General features: G+C 38.0%; 2 protein-coding genes across 2 annotated transcripts in view; one reads left to right on the top strand and one right to left on the bottom strand.

The window, feature by feature from the left end:
* LOC117290295 (PRKR-interacting protein 1 homolog) overlaps window positions 1–10447 on the bottom strand; it is a 58126-nt gene extending 47679 nt beyond the window's left edge. Inside the window, exon 1 of the mRNA XM_033771606.1 lies at window positions 10195–10447. Within this exon, the coding sequence (XP_033627497.1) occupies window positions 10195–10338 (144 nt within the window). The 5' untranslated portion in view covers window positions 10339–10447. The remainder of the gene's footprint in view (window positions 1–10194) is intronic.
* A 6600-nt stretch (window positions 10448–17047) lies between these two features.
* The window catches only part of LOC117290462, a 35347-nt gene continuing 31359 nt past the window's right edge, over window positions 17048–21035 (top strand). Inside the window, exon 1 of the mRNA XM_033771877.1 lies at window positions 17048–17097. The gene's annotated coding sequence lies outside the window, so the exon portion shown is untranslated. The remainder of the gene's footprint in view (window positions 17098–21035) is intronic.

Genomic DNA, 21035 nt, shown 5'->3' with positions numbered 1-21035 from the left:
GGACCGAGGCTGCACTAGTCCGTGTGAGCAACGATATTCTCTCTGCAATGGACAATGGTAACCTTACAGCACTAGTCCTGCTAGACTTGAGTGCTGCTTTTGACACTGTCGATCACAACATCCTTCTCTCTCGGCTCCAGAATCACCTTGGCATAGAGGACACAGCCCTAGCATGGTGCAAATCGTATCTCTACAATAGAACTCAGCATGTATGTATTGGCACCGCGATATCCGACCCTGTTGTTTTGAACTACTCTGTGCCACAGGGGTCGGTACTCGGCCCGCAGTGGTTTACGCTATACACTTTACCGATTCGTGACATCATCCTGAAATTTAATCTGAATTACCATGTGTACGCAGACGACACTCAGCTATACATCACGTTTAAATCTTCTCAAGAAAACGCCAATGCATCTATTGCAAGACTTGAGAAATGCATCCAAGAGATTCGACGTTGGACACAACAAAACTTCCTGAAGTTAAATGATGATAAGACAGAGTTCCTTCTATTTGGGTCACGTCAACAGTTAACTAAGGTTTCAGTGCCATACATCTCCATCGGTGATGCTCGGATAGCTCCCTCGCTGAAAGCTCGGAACTTAGGGGTTATTTTTGATTCATCAATGACACTTCAGCCACACATCAACAACATTGTTCGTTTATCATCATATCACATCAGGAATATAGGTAAGATTCGCAAGTACTTGGACAAAAGTGCCACTGAAAAGGTCATTCACGCATTTGTTACTTCTCGTCTTGACAACGGCAATGCTCTTCTCTACAGTCTTCCTAACAACCAGATTTCCAGACTTCAACGGCTCCAAAATACTGCTGCCCGCATTGTGACACTGTCTAGAAAATCGTGTTCTATCACCCCCATTCTGAAACAACTACACTGGCTCCCTATCTCTCAACGAATCATCTTCAAGCTGATGCTCATTGTCCACAAAGCTCTTAATGGCAAGGCTCCCCACTATATTTCTGAACTGCTTCAAGTTTACACTCCATCAAGGAATCTTCGATCAAGTTCTATGCTTCTCCTCATTGAACCCAAGTCTCGACACTCATGGGGTGACAGGTCTTTTTCTTCAGCCGCGCCACGCATCTGGAACTCTCTACCACTTAATCTTCGATCTTGTCTTTGTACTGCAAAATTCAAGTCTCTTCTCAAAACTTATCTTATGTCACAGGTTTTCAATGACTAATTTTGTTGTGTCTGTTTTTCTTTGTGTTGTGTTTTGTTTTTGTTTTGTTTTTTGGTTTTACTGCGCCTTGAACACCCAGCAGGGTGGATATGTGCGCATTTACAAGTCTTATTATTATTATTATTATTATTAGTGGGTTCTTCAACTTATCACGGCTGACATTGTACAAACCAAGTACTAGAAGCTACAAGCGTAAGTTTGGACATGCGCCAATCAGCTATTACTCCAACTGTGTTGCCTCATTCAACATTGAACTGGATGTTTGTGGTGATATTGAAAGCAATCCCGGTCCTACTGCAAGTGCAAATGTTCTACCACCATCACTACCATCTATCCAGTCCACTCTCACATCTCAACCATCGGCATTATCCAAGACTACATTGGGACTCTCATCCAAGTCTACCCTTAGTGCAGTTCTGTTCAACGCAAGAAGTATTGTCAACAAGTTACTTCTTTTTCAAACTGAACTAGATGTCTACAAATACGACTTGGTTTTCATCACGGAATCCTGGCTAGACAACTCAATACACGATGAAGAACTATCTTCTGATTGTAACTATGCCATTTTATTTTTAGAAAGGACCGCAACAGACATGGTGGAGGTGTACATGTATTTGTCACAATTGCCAAACATTTATCTCCGGTTCGTAAATATGAGTTTGAACATGTTGATATTGAATTGATTATAATTGAAATACATACTAAACGTGGTCAAGTGTTGCTGGGGTTGCCTGTACAGGCCTCCTAGTGCCTCTGTTACATTTTTTGATCATTATCAATCTGTCGTAGAAAATATATTACAATTTTCTCAACAGTATGTTGCCATATTAATAGTTGGTGATTTTAACATTGATTCCCGTACACAACCATCATCGGCATGTCTGAATAATATCTCTGATATTCTCAGTTTACAGCAGTTAGTCACATTCACCACTCGTGATGGTAATTCACCTACTGTTCCTGGTTCGGTGATAGATTTGTTATTTACAAACAGACCAGACTTGTTTTCCAATGTTACGCAACATCCCGGACTTGGGAACAGTGATCATAATGGTGTTAAGTTCGATATGTTAACCTCTTATGATTACAAAACTATGAATCGGTCTTTGTATCAGTATTACAAAGCTTACATCGATACCTTATGTGACACTCTCCGTATGGTGCCTTGGGACACCTGCTTTTCTTCAGACAATATTGATGAGATTTGGGGTTGTTTTAAAGACCTGTTGTTTGCTGCTGTAAAAGATATTGTTCCTATAGCCAAATGCAAAGGTAGAAAGAAACATCCTTGGATCTCACATGATATCACTGTTTTATCCAAAAAGAAGAATAGATCCTTTAAAGCAGCTATCCATAACAAAGCTAATCATAACTTATGGGCTAAGTACAAAAAGCTTCGGAATGAGGTCAAATATCGTACTAGACAATCGTATTGTGCTTTTATCAATGACATGGCTCTGAACTGTTCAAATAATCCCACACAGTTCTGGTCCTTTGTTAGTACTCAACGCCGTAAGAGTACAATTACAAGTTTTCAAACTGATAATGGTGTCATCAATGATCCAGTTAATATTGCTCAGAATTTCAATCTCATGTTTCAAAGTAATTTTAGCTGTGACTCTAACAATATCATTGACATATCCTGTGATCATGTTAATTCAGTTTTTCGTCTTTGCAACATTTCTACAACCCCAGCTGAGGTAAAACAAATTCATTCTGTAAATGAAATTGAATGTTCAGACAGGTGTGTCAAGCTGGGTCTGCCTCTTTTAATCAACAGGGTTCATTTCCTTTCAATTACGTTTGTTATTAAAGGAACACGTTGCCTTGGATCGGTCGAGTTGGTCTTTGAAAAGCGTTTGTAACCGTCTGTTATAAAATGCAAATAAGTAGAAAGATGTTGTAAAAGTAGAATACAATGATCCACACAAACATGCCTCGAAATTGCACGGTTTTCCTTTTACCTCGTCGACTAACACGGTCGGCCATTGGCCGACCGTGTTAGTTCGCACAGCAAAGGGAAAACACGCAATTTCGGGGCAAATTTGTGTGGATCATTGTATTCTACTTTTAAAACATCTTTCCAACCATATGCATTTTGGAAAAAAACGGTTACAAACGCTTTTTATAGACCAACTCGTCCGATCCAAGGCAACGTGTTCCTTTAAATGTTATAACAAATTTGACATTGACACGGACACTCTAATTCCCATTAATTGTAGACATATCGAATCTGTTAAATTTGTCCATCATCTGGCTCGTTCCAATGCTGCCCATCATTCTCTTTTTCACAGATTACCTAGATTATGGGACGAACTACCGGCCTGCATTAAAGATACAATTATCCATAGTTTATCCTCCTTCACAAATTCCCTCAGAAATCATTTATTAGTCCCTGGACAGGAGGTCCCCTTGACCAAAACAGTTTAACTTTCTAGTTGCCTTGCCCATTCAAATACCTTGCTGCTGGTTTTTTTCTCAAATTTATATTGCCTTCTGCATAATTAACTAGAATCTCTCTTTAACGATTTTGTATTTTTAATGCCCATTAGTGCTTTTATAGTTTTAACTGCTTGTATAGTTCTATATTTTTATACTGTATGCCATGTTTTAATATGATCTGTAATGTCCCTTTTTGTCTCTTCTTAAAATGTGGCATCAGGAGATTAACTCGATAGTAATTTAGTTTACTTTTTTAAAATCCTTCAGGGGTGCTGCTTTTTTTGTAATTTTATTTTGTACGTTCATGTTTTTGTTTTCTTACTGTCCTTATTGTCTGTGCTTGAATTTATGGTTTCCCGGTGAAGCCGTACGTGGAAGTAACATCTGCAGTGACTACAAGTGGTCTGTGAGACTCGTTAGACAGAAGTTGTCTTCATTTTATTCAAAATATTTTTCAAATAACATTTTAAAAAGTAACAACGTAATTTGCAAAAAATAAAACAAATTAAATTTTGTATAAACAGTGTGAATAATTATTGGCTTTCAAATCTGATTTTTATTCATTTTTATTTTGTTCTTAATATTTATAATAAAGCATAAAATAAACAGTGGTTATTGAATCACCGAGCCGAATTTTAATATTAATAATAATATTGATGTGGGGGTTAAAAAAATCTCAAAAAATCTTAGAAAATTATATAAGGCACATGGCTACTTTATTCCCCTGTATTTTTATTTCCAGAACGCTCAGCGGATTGTATGTTCTATGAATGTATGATTTGATAATCATGAATTGTGAATTGAAATAGTGTTTGATGAAACTTTTTTTTGGGGGGGATGGGCAAATATTTTTATATATGGCCTCAACATTATAACATATTTTTGTACCTTGTAAAAATGTCTAAAATACCAAACTTTTTGCACTTACAAATACAAGTGCAAATAACCAGTGGAGTCTTTCGTAATACGTGTTTCTAAGTTTTGGTCAAGGGAGAGGAGACTCTTTGCTTGGCAAATAAAACCACAAACATTTATATAGGGACTGTTTACATCGCGCACAGAGAGGTAACTAAAAGATTGCCACGATTTAAGGGACACCTTGAAAACAGGACCTCCAAGTCTTACGATATAGTTGCCAGAAATTTTGACATTACATGACCAATGACTGACAGATAATGTCAAAATTTTGAAAAAAGGAATACAGCGCCCCATGGATACTGGCTAATAAATAATCATTCTAAATGTAATACTAACAGAATACTATTATAGGTAGTATCACAACATTTTAGATTATATGTGATGGAGCTGTGAGTAGTCTCTTTGCATCGTTCATTTTGACACCAAGTTTGTGGGGATAGGTCGATGGGATGCCGAGTTACCCCAGGTCAAAGGTCATTGTTTTCGGCCCATATTTACATACAAGAAACTGTGACCTTGTGTATTAAAATACCCTATACAATGTGTACAGGTGTATTTTGAGCACATGTTTAAAGGACATCAAATTGGAACTTAAATAGACAATGAGAAAAGTTCCAACCTACAATAAGATTAAGACAAGAGCAAACACTTGACCTTTCTCAGACTCAAGGTCAATGATAGGGGGTCAAACACTTGACCTTTTGATGTCCAAAGGTCACATAATTAAAGGTCAACGGTAACGTTTACCAAAAAGATTTGACAAATCTGAGAAAATTTGCATTTATCATTACTAGTGTACACATATTTATTAACATTCTGTTAATTAAAGTTCTTTCTTCTTCCAGGTAAAGTGCAGACTTCATTGTATGAAGATATTATGGCGCTGACTGTGAGGTTGTGCGCGCATTGTCCAAATATGTGCGCAGACTACAGTGAAGTCGCAGTTTAAAAAGTAGGGTGCCTGCGAGCTAGATGGTTTCTTCCTTCGTAATGCCGCATTCATGCATTGAGTGTACTTCTGTAAAGGATTTTCATTTATTGCTGGGCACTAGGGAAGAGGGCAGTAGTCAAGAAGAACGAGAGCCATGACCTCTGGTGTTAGATGAAGCTTCAGTGAGATGTTTCTTTGGCGCCGTCTGCTAGCTCTGGAGAGATTGCTATTTGATTATATTTTAATTCAATTTTAGTTTGCACTGGTTATTTAAAAATATGAAACAGGAAACTCCCTTGGCACAATTTGTTTTCATAAAGCAGTATGAACCAAGCTTTGCTAATGGAATAAATCTTAAACAGGTGTGTCTCTGGATGATGTATTTAATCATTTGTGTAACCCCCCCCCCAGCAGAATCCCATCATCAACCATACCATGTTTGTTTCATCATGATCATGGAGGTAGGTTTCATTTCATCATCATGACATGTCACTGTCTCAGTGTCTGGTTCCCTTAGTTTTCAATATTAATTTATCTCCTTTGGCAATCTGTAAGACCAAAAAGTCTTATCTTTAATAAAACTAGTAATTTCACTAAAAATAGTAAATTATTCCCCTTTCCTTCCTCAATTCCATGATAATTAATTGTCAGCATCAAGCTAGCACCGGATTCAGCACCGGATTCAGTGTCAAGCTAGCACAGGATTCAGCCTCACATTCACGCGCATACAAATTACTACGGTGTCTCAACAAGGCCATTCGCAAATTTGTATAATACCAAAAGGCCATTCAGAGTCAGAAAGGAGTTGGTTTTCCTTTAGAACACTGACACTTTTTGAGAGATTATTTCACCCAGAAAAGGATAAGATTGAAAAAAAAAATCTCACTAGTGTAATCAGATGGATCGAACAATGTGTAATGTAAATGAGTAGAGCATTCTTTGACGAGGGCTCATAATATTACTCGCTGAGGGTATTCAGCAAGGGATGAAGACAGGGAGGCATCTCAGCGATGAGACAGGGAGGCCTACCCAGCGCAACTATAGATGGTCTGTCTACAGGTACAATTCGAGGCAGAGGCCTCCCTCTGGATAGAAAACGTCACCAAGGGAGTGAGACGAGCAGCGATTGACAGACGCGATGGCGGCAACTCCGGGAGTGCGCCCCCATTACAACCTAGGGACGAGGCGGCCGCGGACGCAACCGAATGATGATAATGAGGGTATTCAATAACATTGTGCGTAACTTCAAGAATCCATATCTCCAAAAGGACGCGGCAAACATTGTTTAAGATTCAACATAATTGAGCTTATATTGTTTCCAACAAACCTGCCAAATTAAAGGGTGGCTCACCAGGGATTTCTATGGTATGTTACACACTGGCTAAGAAATAAACTTTTTGCATTGTTAAACATGGTGCGTAACTTCAAAAATCCATACTTTAAAAATCTTTATATCTAAAAAACCACGCCGCAGAAATTGTTAAGAATTCAATATTATTGAGTTTATATTGTTTCCTACATACCTGCAAAAAGACAGGGTGGCTCATTGGGGATTTCTTATTTTACCGTCTACTACCGGTATGGTATAACACCCTTTCGCATTTTTAACATGAAGCGTTATAACTTAAATAATCCATATCTCAAAAAGCACGCGACAGAAATTGTTTTAAAATAAATATTATAGTTTATATAGTTCCCTACAAACCTGCAAAAATACAGGGTGGCTCACCAGGGATTTCTCATTTTACAATCTACTACCGGTACGGTATGTTACACACTCGCTAAGAAATAAACATTTTGCCATGGTGCGTAAAATCTTTATATAACACCCTTAAAGCAGATCCTTGCCATTTGATTGGAGGATTGTCCGTCACGTGATAGCAAATAAAAGTACCATTGCACGCTGAGTCACTCACCGTGCTTTTTCGTTCCATCCGAAAAGTACCATTGCACGCTGGCAGCGTGCAATGGTACAGCGTGCAATGGTACTTTTTGAATGGAACGAAAAAGCTGAGTAAAAACATCACTGCGTGCGCGTGTCTTTGGTAACGCAGCAGGTGTTACTGCAAAAAGGCATAGTAAAATTACTAGCATTCGACTTCTACAGTTGAAATTGTTTGTTGAGTGAAAGTTGAATAGAACATTCAATCTTTCAACTCATGAACATATTCGCACCATTGCACTCGTAAACATTCATTATGTGTATATTATATCTAAAAAAACATACCAAGTTTATATTGTTCCCTACAAACCTGCCAAAATACAGGGTGGCTCACAGGGGATTTCTTATTTTACTGACCATTACCGGTTTGGTTTGTTACCCACTTGCTAAGAAATAAACCTTTTGCATTGTTAAACATGGTGCGTAATTTCAAAAATCCATACTTTAAAAATCTATCTAAAAAACGACGTGGCAGAAACTGTTTAAAATTCAATATTATGGAGTTTTTATTGTTCCCTACAAACCTGCAAAAATACAAAGTGGCTCACAGGGGATTTCTTATTTTACTGACCATTACCGGTTTGGTTTGTTACCCACTTGCTAAGAAATAAACCTTTTGCATTGTTAAACATGGTGCGTAATTTCAAAAATCCATACTTTAAAAATCTATATGGGCAATTCCACACTAATGGACCTAAGGGATAACTTTGTGAGATCATGGGCATGTGAGAGCTGGACAAAAGGAACTATTTTGTTACAGTCTTTTCCTTTACATTTTAAATATGTTTATAATTGTTCCTATTTATAATTTTTTTTTTAAATCATTGACCTCTAGGAATTACAAGGTCATTTGAAATGTGTTACGTATGTAACAAAAGATGGACAATGGCCTGGAAAGTAAAGACAAAATTTGAAAACAATTACAAAATATTGTGTTAGTAACTTTTCTGACTGTTAAAAATTGTAAGCAATATTTCTTTGTAGTTCCCAGACGCGTGTCGATATGTTTGTACACAAAGCAAGGATCGGGTATTTTTTCTTTCTAGGTCGAACGTGTGCAGATAGTTCTACACATTTGTCCTGGGGAAAAATACGCAGACGGTCGGGGACAATCGGCATATTATTGGCATTAGCGGCAAAAGAGCAGTAGTTGAGAAAATTCACACTCAAAATTCATATTTGATTTTTACTCAAAACCTGTGATGTCCCTATTTGAACAATTCCAAGTGTAGGGCTATCTGCAACTTCTGAAGCATTAGATCGGTAAGTTTCATGATGCAGATCGTTGCAGATGGTTTCCTCAAGGAAGTGAAAGATTTTGATATCAGACGTGCTGGGGCCAAGGATACGGAGTGGATTGGACCGATTTATGGGGCTAAGATAGTAATATCATGACTGTTATTAGCATTGGGTGGGTCTACCAACAAAGCCCCACTTCTTGAGTGGCCAAGGCTAGTTGGGGCGGCTAGCTGAATCCATGGAGGTAGAAACCTCCATGCTGAATCCTAGCTAGCCCATTTGAGCCTTGGCCACACAATTATCGTACTGAGGTCCTGTTTTCAAGGTGTACCTAAAATCGTGGCAAATCTTTTACCTCTCTGTGCGCGATGTAAACAGTCCCTGATACAAAAAGTTTGGTTTTATTTGACAAGCAAAGAGTCTCCTCTCCCTTGACCAAAACTAGAAACACGTAAGGCTCCACTGGTTATTTGCACTTCTAAATGCAAAAAGTTTGGTATTTTATTTAGGCATTTCTACAAGGTACAAAAATATGTCATAATGTTGCGGCCACATACAAAAATTGCCCACCGAAAAAGTTTCATCAAACACTATTTCAATTCACAATTCACGATGATCAAATCATGTGACTGAACATTCTGCTGAGCATTCTGGAAAAAAATACTGAGGCTTAAAGAAGCCATGTGCCTTATATTATTTTCTAATGTTTTTTTTAACCCTCATATCAATATTATTATAAATATTAAAATTTAAACATCGGCTTGGTGATTCAATTACCACTTTTCATTTATACGCTTTATTATAAATATTTAGGGGCAAATATATTTTTAAAAACAATCAGATTTGAAAGCCAATAATTATTCACACATTTTGTTTAACTTTTATTTTTTTTAATTTTTTGCAAATTACCTACTTTTAGAAACTATATAAAGGCTCCCCTGTGAGCCTTTTATAGGGGTCACATATTTAGGTTTTTTTTAACGCTATACGTTTTTCAAATCAGCGTTGATGGGTGAAAGTTTTTCGACCGTTAGCCTTATAGTTTCTAGAAGTACAATTACCATGGTAATTTTTAAAATGTCATAAAAAATATTTTGATTTTTTTTTTTTTTTTAAGACAACTGCTGGCTATATAGAGTCATACACAGAGTCTCACAGAATTCTTGTAGTCACTGCAGATGTTTCTTCCACGTATGGCTTCACCGGCAAATCATTCTTTCTCGTTTACCTTGAAAACAGGAAAAACTCATAACAAACGGGACCAGCCCAGTTGAGAATGGAATACCCGTTGAAACTTGAAGTCATCGAAGATCGGTGTTTGGTGTAAGAATTTCAATATCCATCAAGTTTTAATTTATGTTTTCATACTTGAAGATAATTAGGGCATAAGTTAATATATGATAATATGGCATCATTATTTTTTCCCAATTCAAAGAAAAGAGCATAATACCGTGAAAACTGGTAAGAGGATCGAGGACCAACGAACGAGTCAAACTCAAATTCCAATCAATACTTACTGGATGTCTCATGAGTTTATCAATCTGAAGTCGCTGCTTTTCTGCAACAGATTTAGGTAAAACGAGTGGATTATCGGAATAATCATTTTGACGAAATTGCTTCCCTTTAGATTTTAAATCAGATGTTGATTCCTTGTCACACATGCTGTCAGCCGCTGAATACCAGCCGCTAGTTATTGGGTGTTTATTTTAAGTTTACGGCTTTTTGTGACTTGTATCGGGGGAAATGGTCCCGTCCCTTCCTCTCTTGATCGTACAATTAAGAAGTGGAGGATACGGGAAACCCGACAGTCTCCTTGATTGCGTTCTGGCCCAGTTATAGAATCATCCCAACTGTAGTCATGATGGGCGCAAACTTCAATCCTCGCGCAAACTTCAGCGTAGACTTGTGGACAAGTCGTTAAATCGGCCCCACGCGCTGATTTAATGAATAGTCGAAATCTGGGAGCCATCTATGGGGCGCCGTCTGTCAATTAATTGTTTGGCATTTTTAAGGCATGTTTTTACCAGGTTTATTATAGCAATTAGATGTAAACCATAGAAAGTGTTGCAAAATCCGTTTTATGGTTTACATACCAGTAGTATTTTGTGTGTGTAAGTTTATGGTTTACAAAACATGAACATGCAACAAACATTTATAAATCATGGTTCATAAACCATGGACATTTTACGCATCTTAAAACATGGTTTATAAACCAGAAAAAAATGAAGCATCAAATTCATGGTTTAAAAATTATGGTTTACAAACCATAAAAATTGAAGCATGAAAAACATGGTTTACAAATCATGGTTTATAAACCATGACAGTCGAGGCATCTTGAAAACATGGTTTATAAACCATGAAAACTGAAATGTGAAAATCATGGTTTATAAACCATGAAATCGGAGGCATCTAAAAAACATGGTTTGTAAACCATGAAAATTGAAGCATCAAATTCATGGTTTATAAACCATGAAAATTGAGGCATCAAGTTTATAATAGATGTTAAATTTGCATCGGGGATAAAGAATATTAATTTTGGTTTTTACCCATACACCGATGTGTGTTAGCACTGTATACTCAGTACTTTCCCGAGTCCTGTGAAAAAATATCACAGGCATGTTACTCGGGTGGGATTCGAACCCACGACCCTTGCAATTCTAGAGCAGTGTCTTACCAACTAGACTACCGAGGTTGCCCGGCAGCTAGAGGCAGTTCGAATCCTATGTTTTGGCAGCGGGTACCGCAACGATATAATAGATGTTAAATTTGCATCGGGGATAAAGAATATTAAAAAATGAAGCATCAAATTCATGGTTTAAAGTTTAGTTTACAAATCATGGTTTATAAACCATAACAAAATGTGCACTCAAAAATCATGGTTTATAAACCATAAAAAATGTGCACAAATCATGGTTTATAAACCATAAAAACTGAACGTGGGTTGTGTTCAACCTCCTTCCTAAAACATTCTTGCTGATCTGCAATCTAGACTGGGCCCCTGTCTTTATCCGTCGCTGCCGCTAGATCCAGTGATTCCCATTGGATACAATGCACGTGCAGTGACCATAGTATGGCAGTGACATAGATGCCCATAGTCACTGCTCTCAAGTCCGCAATGGAATTTGACTGCGTATCTATAGACCTTTCTTTTGTTGATAAACAAACCGCCTTGGTTGGCATGGTCGGCCGAATGTTAGTAACACACTAAATCTTAAAAACAGATGTTTTAACCAAATTCAGCATTTTCTGCAAACTTTCAATTAAATAAAATACCTCTCATAATTATTTGTTTTGTTTTTAACAAAATCAACAAATTTGGTTACATTGTTACATAAAAATAGCGATCTTTTCTTAATTTGCACTTACGGCTTACCATAGTTTTCCAATCTGGGTTGGCAAAAACTCGGGCTGTGACGTTGCAAAAGAAAGGTCTATACTGGAAATGACAGAGGTCAGAGGTCAAACTACACGCCGGTTTTGCAATTATGTTTGGAGCCCGGTGTGGCGGTTTCAACTTTCCGCTGTGTTCAGTTTTCCGAATGACCAAATACGGTAGCATTACGTCATGCGATGCCTGCGCACAGCAAGCGAAAGTAGTCCGTTTTTAGTGCCGTATTGAGTCATCCATTACCCTCCGGTAGCTGTCATGGCGGCGTCCACGAGTCGAGTACAACTAGCGGCAAACGCGTGGATCGTATGAGTTGTTTTTTATGCAAGCAGAGTGTGACCTGCCTAATGTTGTACCCATGAATACATGTAAAGATGGGTCAAGAGATTATGTGACTACACAGAAAAGAATCGTAATATAAACAATTTGGGGGTCACTGCTGAGAGAACTACAGTACTCGCCAGGGTACTCGCGGCGGTATCTGACAGGTCACCCGGAAAATTGAACACGCCGGAAAGCTAAAACCGTTTGAGCAACGTATCGAAATTTCCGGCTACGTCACCCGGAAAACTGAACACGGCGGCAGTCTGAAACCGCCACACCGGTGTGTGGCGGTTTCAGTCTCTCTCCGGGTAGAATCCTGGAGAAAATACTACAAGTTTCAAAACTCACATTAAAACGATATCAAATGCCGTATTGCCATTGTATTTAGTACATTTCCGATTGGAATTTTATCGAAATCTCAAATCTTCTAATTTTATTACATGATTATATGGGTCTGTAGATTTTTTTGGGACAGGAATTAGGTTTCGGTTAATTCCTGATTTTCGGTGACATTCAATCAATCCCAAAAGTAAGTTACTCTTCTGACTGAGCGGCACATTTCTATTTGGAATGTACAGACCATTCACCCATCACGGTTCAAATTTGCTCTGAAAGAATTCCATAACGCAGCAAAAATTTGCACCAGAGGTTTCCTTTCATAAGGACTCTATCTATTATTATGAGTGCATCACACAATTTTGCCCTTACATAGAACCCTTCTTCCTAGGAAGGTTTCTGTCGCACGGTTTTTTAAGCACAAAGTGTTTCCAGAAAATATAAGTGCTTATAATTTAACTGTGAGTTTTATTTTATTTTGTTTTTTTAGTACTTGACATATTATCAGGACGAGAACAATTATTTCCCCATGGACCTTGCTTTTAGCTGATGGTTTTATGCTAACATTAATCGATACACGATAGGCGTCGTTTCTGTGGAAATTATTTAAGAAATATAATTTGTATGCTATCCCCATATTTTGTTTTTTAAAACGGGTGCTAAATCTACAAGTTTTCATATTTTTTCTGAATTCTTTGGCATAATAATTATAATTACTATTAAAAAGACAGATTGGCTGGAAAGCGCTGTTTTATTCTTTAACTTCTCCCTTTGGAAAACAACTTGTGGAAGAATAGAATAATAACACGCTTTAGCCCCTAACTAAATATAAAACACTTTACAAAACTTGAACAAGATAACTAAAAACATTGGATCGGTCTATAGTTGGTCTTTGAAAAGCGTTTGTAACCGTTTGTTGTAAAATGCATATGGGTAGAAACATGTTGTTAAAAAGTAGAATACAATGATCTACCCAACAAGCCTCGCAAAATGTGCAGTTTTCCTTTACCTTGTGTGACTAACACGGTCGGCCATTTATGGGAGTCAAATTTTTGACTCCAACAATTAATGGCCGACCGTGTTAGTTCGCAGAGTAAAAGAAAAACCACGCAATTTCGAGGCAAATTTGTATGGATCATTGTATTCTACTTTTAAAACATCTTTCTACCCATGTGCATTTAATAACAAACGGTTACAATGCTTTTTATAGATCAACTCGTCCGATCCAAGGCAACGTGTTCCTTATTTACAACTAATACGAGTTGCCCAACATGTTCAACATGCTAATCACGGTCATACAAAGAGTATGAAAGGGGTCGGAGACCACGTGTGACTTTAAAAGGTTTTTAAAATACGCATCAATTTGAATGAACATTTTTGATAAGTAGTACTTTAGGGCGTTATAACGCCGTAAATTAGGGTGTTATAACGCCGTATGGGGCATTATTACGCCCTATATGGCGTTATAACGCCCTAAATTAGGGCGTTATAACGCCCTATTTTACGGCGTATAACGCCCTATATAGGGCGTTATAACGCCCTAATTTTACGGCGTTATAACGCCCTAATTTAGGGCGTTATAACGCCATATAGGGCGTTATAACGCCCTACTGAAAAAGCGTTTATTTGTTGGCGGAGATCAGCCACCGTAGATTAAATACAGGATAATTTGCTTGGTCTTCACACAAAATTCCCTCATACGATCAACGCGTTCGCCGCTCACTGTACTCGTGGACGCCGCCATGACAGCTACCGGAGAGTGTAACACGGATGAATACGGCACTAAAAATGGACTACTTTCGCTTGCTGTGCGCAGGCATCGCATGACGTGATGTTACCGTATTTGGTCATTCGGAAAACTGAACACGGCGGAAAGTTGAAACCGCCACACCGGGCGAAACGTTGTCGCCGAGTCGAGTGTTGGCTACATACACGGCGGGCGACTGCGCGACTATCGCTTAATGGGAAGGAGGTTGAATTAACTAACTCTATAATTTGTGCGCACTCATAGAGTTATATATAAGAACTTTTATTGAATGCTCACGCGATGCTGTTTGTTTAACTTACTAAATGGCCGCACAAACACACGCTGTGAGATGCCAGTTTTGTCAACTTAGAAAATGGCCGCCTGCGCGCATGCCGGAGCATGTATATAGGCCAGTGCGCCCTCTAGTTCTTATATATAACTGTGCGCACTAGATATTCCACACAAATTTCAGGCCGTGCGCAAATCAAATGCGGCCTTACAGCTAGCCTTTAGTCAAGGCGCAGTGTCAAGCACGACCCCAGATATCACGCAGTCACGCTGTCGCGAGGTGTCGGTCCCCCTCTCCCTTTCCCAGCGAAACGTGCGCAATGATTACCAAGTGCCAGACCCGAGGCTGAATTTACGGCTCGATGATTTTCGTTCCCGATTTTAACCTTTGACGGCTGTTGACGTCCTTTGTATTGGGTGCACATGTCTTAAATGAAACTATGCCAATATAGAGGGCGCTGTTAAATATATTTGTGTTTGTCTTTTATATTTGAGTTTTTTGGTCTTGCCGTTGATCCTTTATATAATTATTTTCGGTGGTCTTCTATATACTTGTTTTGATCATTATATATTTATTATTTTGCTCTTAAATATATTGGTTTGCTCTTATATATGGTTTTGCTCCTTTATATATAGTTTTGCTCCTATATATATGAGTTTGCTCTTATTATGGTTTTGCTCCTATATAATGGGTTTGCTCTTATATATATGGTTTTGCTTATATATATATAGTTTTGCTCCTATATATATGAGTTTGCTCTTATATATATGGGTTTGCTCTTATATATATGGTTTTGCTCCTTTATATATAGTTTTGCTCCTATGAGTTTGCTCCTATATATATATGAGTTTGCTCTTATATATATGGGTTTGCTCTTATAGAAAAAGAGAGGGGGAAAGGGATTAAGGAAAGGATCCAGAAAGAAGCGGGAAAATAACAGCCAATCAAAGTTCCTAGTTTTGCTCCTATATATATATGAGTTTGCTCTTATTATTATATGGTTTTGCTCCTTTATATATAGTTTTGCTCCTATATATATGAGTTTGCTCTTATATATATGGTTTTGCTCCTTTATATATAGTTTTGCTCCTATATATATGAGTTTGTTCTTATATATATGGTTTTGCTCCTTTATATATAGTTTTGCTCCTATATAATGAATAGGGTAGATGGCCTTAGCTTTCGATCCAATCCGGACCTTCTTCAGAGGCATAAAACAAGTACAAACAAATACATATCCATTTATAGAAAAAGAGAGGGGGAAAGGGATTAAGGAAAGGATCCAGAAAGAAGCGGGAAAATAACAGCCAATCAAAGTTCCTAGTTTTGCTCCTATATATATATGAGTTTGCTCTCATTATTATATGGTTTTGCTCCTTTATATATAGTTTTGCTCCTATTTATATGAGTTTGCTCTTATATATATGGTTTTGCTCCTTTATATATAGTTTTGCTCCTATATATATGAGTTTGTTCTTATATATATGGTTTTGCTCCTTTATATATAGTTTTGCTCCTATATATATGAGTTTGCTCATTTAGTCTTAAACGGCCCCTCATACTATGGCCTACGCGACCCGTTTCAGTCTTCCGCCATGTTATAGCGTTCAAAGGTTTTGGAGGTACGTCGGCCGGTCAACAACGTCAGAGCCAATGAACAGCTCTGCCTGAGTAGCTCCACCCACAATTTACATAACCGACGACCGTTGTACAAGGGTCCTTTATTATGGGTCATTACAGCAGGGTGAATATTCATGCATCGGCTTCTGCGCGATGACGACCTAGTTCCCAGAGGGTGATCTAATTCTACCTCCATGATCTATCTCACTGCGCCATTTTTTTTTCCAGCGTGTGAAAATGGTCAACCTTTAGTTGGGACTTTTTAAAATTGCGGCAAGCTGTTTGTCACAGGCCCAATCAAGTACCATTTGTGCTAAAAAGAATTGAAGTTGTAGGGTATACCATGGAGGTAGAATTACCACACACGTACACGTGGACACGTACACACACGTGCAGACGACCGAAAGTAAGCTTCCATATCTGTGTTTTGATTGGCCTACCGAGGTGAGTCAGTCAGACCAATCAAAACAAACCCAGCTACGGTAGCTTTCAGTCACTGCATTTATCCAATGGTATCATTACACCCAATGGAATCACTGGATCTGAATAGCTGGTACCTGTCTTTATCCGTGCGGATAAAGACAGGGGCCCAGTCTAGGCCCAGTCTAGTTTTCACTTTGTTTGAAACTTGCATGTTGAGGGCGCCCTTTAAAATAAAAAGAGTCTGTACTTAACAGTGCTTAGGACCGGCCATCACGACATTCGTCGACATAAAGGTGAAAATAGGTGCTTTTGATTTAACAATTTTGTTTAATCGTCAAACTTGATTGTAGACTGATAATCCAATGAACATTGAAGGTAAATATTTTAAGTATGTAGTTTTTTATACGAATACCGGACACTTCGGCACCTCGCTCGCAAACTCGGCACCCTGAATGAACTCGGCACCACCATCCCCATGCAATGCAAACTCTCGGCAGCCACTCTGCACTTAGAACATTGTAGAATGTCGGCACCATACAAACTCGGCACCGGGTTTTTACTGACCAACAAACTCGGCACCAAGCATAAGGTTGGTGTCAGGACAATTCATACCTTTGCCACTTCAAGGTACGAAGTGACTTTGGACACTTTGTACCTTGGACACTTCGTACCTTCTTACAACAAGACACTTCGTACCTTCTTACAAGACACTTCGTACCTTCTCACGAGTCACTTCGTGCCTTTTCAAGAGACACTTTATTCCTACCTTTGTACTAATTCGGGATTTCTGCATCGTTTATGATTATTTTGTGCTTTGTGATCGGATGATTATGAAAGGATAACTTTCCGTATGGCGCCACCACCTTTTCACTCATTTTTACAAAAAGGGATATCTCATTGAGGTAAACTAGATAACTATATTATTTCATATCGAATGAAAAAGTGGTGGCACCATACGGAAACTTTTCCTTATGAAATAATACTGCTACTAGCAAATCAAACCAACTGTTACTAGGCCTATCTAGTTGGGACCAAGAAGCTATTTTGACGATTGCATGATTGTTTGACTTTAAAATATTTGTAAAAAATATTGGCAGAAGATGTTGTCCTTGGCGGTAATTAACTTTTTTTTATTTATACAAAAATATTAATTTCACATTAAAAATGACATTCACATATTCAAACAAAAATTGTAATTCATTAACTCATTAAGTATTATATTATTAATTTTTATCTCAACGAACATTAAATTATTGAGGGATACACATTTTAATGAAGGTACGAAGTGACTCGGCGGAGGGTATAAAGTGACTCAGCTGATGGTCACTTCGCCCACGATACGAAGTGACCAATTTGGTAATGGTACGAAGTGTCACGAAGGTACGAAGTGTCCAGGGTACAGGTGGCAAAGGTACGAAGTGTCCGACATCCATAAGGTTTATTGCGATTCAGAAACGCAATGCACTGTGGGAAGGAATATGGGGCGGTTTCTATGCAGTTTCTACGACTCACGCACGCAACACCTATACCTTTGTGTGGGTTCAACAGCGCCCTCTCTTGATATTTTGCTATTCGCGATAAACCTTATGCCAAGCATCACCTCGAACAGACAAGTGGTTTCAAAATAAAGTAACGTACGTACGCCAGTGTATCCTCCTCTTACCACTTACCATTTTCTCAAAATAAAGCTTTTGTCACTAATATATGTGTTTTGATGAGTGGAATGTGAACAAACAGTTAACTAAGGTTTTAAAAAATCAGTTCTTATGTTTACAAATTTAAGAGTAGACCCCGACCCGAGAGGGCGCTGTTCGTGACGTCAATCGAGGCAGACTTTGCCTGTAATGCGTAGAGTAAACACAATTGCAAAGTACATGTACGGACCAAGTTGTGAGTTTGTACGTTTCAAAAAAAAAAGAAAAATTGTTTTTTTCCGGCAATGCGGACCAGATGTATTGCTGCTGAATGCAGAAAAACACTTTTTGAAATGTACCAACTCACGACTTGGACGTACATGTACTTTGCACGTGTGTTTACTATACGCATTGCAGGCAAAGTCTGCCTCGATTGACGTCACAAAAGGGGTAGGCGGAGTCAGCCCCCAAACAACTTTATATATTTTTCAAACATATAAATCGTGACAAACAATTACTAAACAAATTGTTTTATTGTTCGTAAGCATATATACTCTTATGTTTGAAAGAAAAAAAATTATAGTTCCAGGTGATTTTAATATTTGTAATATTAGCAGAGGGCGCTGTTCTGTCGCCACTGTTTTCTTTTTTTCTACAGTGTTTGCTTATTTTTATCGGTTTAATCTTTGCTGAGTTTTTGGCATCGTCTTTATATTTATTGTTGACATGTTGTGATATAGGCCTATTTTTGTGCTTTATCCGATTTGTATTGCTTGTTATTTTTAGGTGTTCGGCCAACAGCCGAACAACTGTTGTTATTGTTATGTTGTTGTTTTTTTAGGTGTTCGGCCAACAGCCGAACAACTATTGTTATTGTTATTAGGTGTTCGGCCAACAGCCAAACAACTATTGTTATTGTTCTGTTTTTAGGTGTTCGGCCAACAGCCGAACAACTATTGTTATTGTTCTGTTTAGGTGTTCGGCCAACAGCCGAACAACTATTGGTATTGTTCTGTTTTTTTTTTTTTTTCTCGCGTTCTTCTTTCCCTGCGAACCTTCTCCAGCAATTTTAAAGAAAAGTAAAGCTTGTACAAACTTAAAACTTACTATTCGAAAAGTTAACGCCAAAATCGTATGACGTTAACTTCCGGGTCGTTACCCTGGCCTGGATCAAAGTTCGCCTTCGTGTTTTTTTTATAAAAAAACAACTTTCGAGCTTATCTACGGAATAACTCAAGATTGAGATTGATTTGAACGTTGAAACTCAACAGATAGGTGAACCTTGGTATCAAGACACCACAGACCTAACTATGTCATAATGACGTCATCAGGCATTAAACTACAATAAATCAAAGTTTAAAATTTGTAAAAATCATATGGCGCGCAATTTGGGGGGAATATCCAACGGCGCTCTCTTTGGTCCAACGAAAGAGGGCGCTGTTGGGTATAAAGATTTTAGAAACATTGAGCGCTATGTGCAGAGCGGAAAATCGCAATAGTTGAGTGATAACGTCTCGCACCAAAACCACAACCTTTTTTGAATTGATGACGTCATTGATGACGTCATTACATTAAATAGCTAGAAAATTTATATCTTGAGAATCACAAATGCTACCAATAAGCTATTTTTATGGTCTTTTCCACGACAAAAGTATTTTGTTAGTGTTTGACCTTGCTTTCGTTTAGAACCGGCTTTTTGTCGTGACATAAGATTTTCAGTTGAAAAACTAAACCTAAAAATCCGGAGTGGCTTTGCATTAACGATCGCATTATGGCACACTTTTCTAAAACATTTTAAGGGGATTCTCAAATCTGTAATGCACATTTAACTATAAAATAACGACACATTGTATAAAAAACATCTTTATGGTTCAATGTTTTTGAACCACGTTATCACGTAACGTCCAACCGAACACCGTGTTTTTGTAATTAACAAAAAGCACTATGTCTAGTTTTTCCTCGTCTTCTTCTTTCCCTGCGAACCTTCTCCAGCAATTTTAAACAAAAGTAAAGCTTGCACAAACTTAAAACTTACTATGTACATAGGCAACAGTGGGTAGATGAAACCGCCACTTTTTGGGAATGATGACGTCATTGATGACATCATGGCAAGGTTTTTAAAGTTGAAAAACGACATTTGCTTTTCGCTGTATCTCAACGAATATGAATGCTGTGATGTTCATACTTGGGCATCAGATAGATAAAGACTTGGACAACATTTGAAAAGTTAACGCCAAAATCGTATGAACTTAACTTCCGGTCGTTACCCTGGGTCAAAGTTCGCCTCCGCATTTTTTCATCAAAAAACAACTTTTGAGCTTTAAAACAAAAGTAAAGCTTGTACAAAGTTAAAACTTACTTTGTACATAGGCACTAGTGCGTAGATGAAACCGCCACTTTTTTGGATTGATGACGTCATGGCAAGGTTTTTAATGTTGAAAAATTACAATTTGCTTGTTGCTGTATCTCAACGAATATTGAAGCTATGATGTTCATATTTCAGCATCGGATAGATAAAGACTTGGACAACATTTGAAAAGTTAACGCCAAATTCGTACGACCTTAACTTCCGGGTCGTTACCCTGGGTCAAAGTTCG

This window comes from Asterias rubens, chromosome 5, assembly GCF_902459465.1.
Source record: "Asterias rubens chromosome 5, eAstRub1.3, whole genome shotgun sequence".
NCBI lineage: Eukaryota > Metazoa > Echinodermata > Asteroidea > Forcipulatida > Asteriidae > Asterias > Asterias rubens.
Note: the sequence above shows the minus strand (reverse complement) of the source record. Positions and strands in the feature narration are given on the sequence as shown.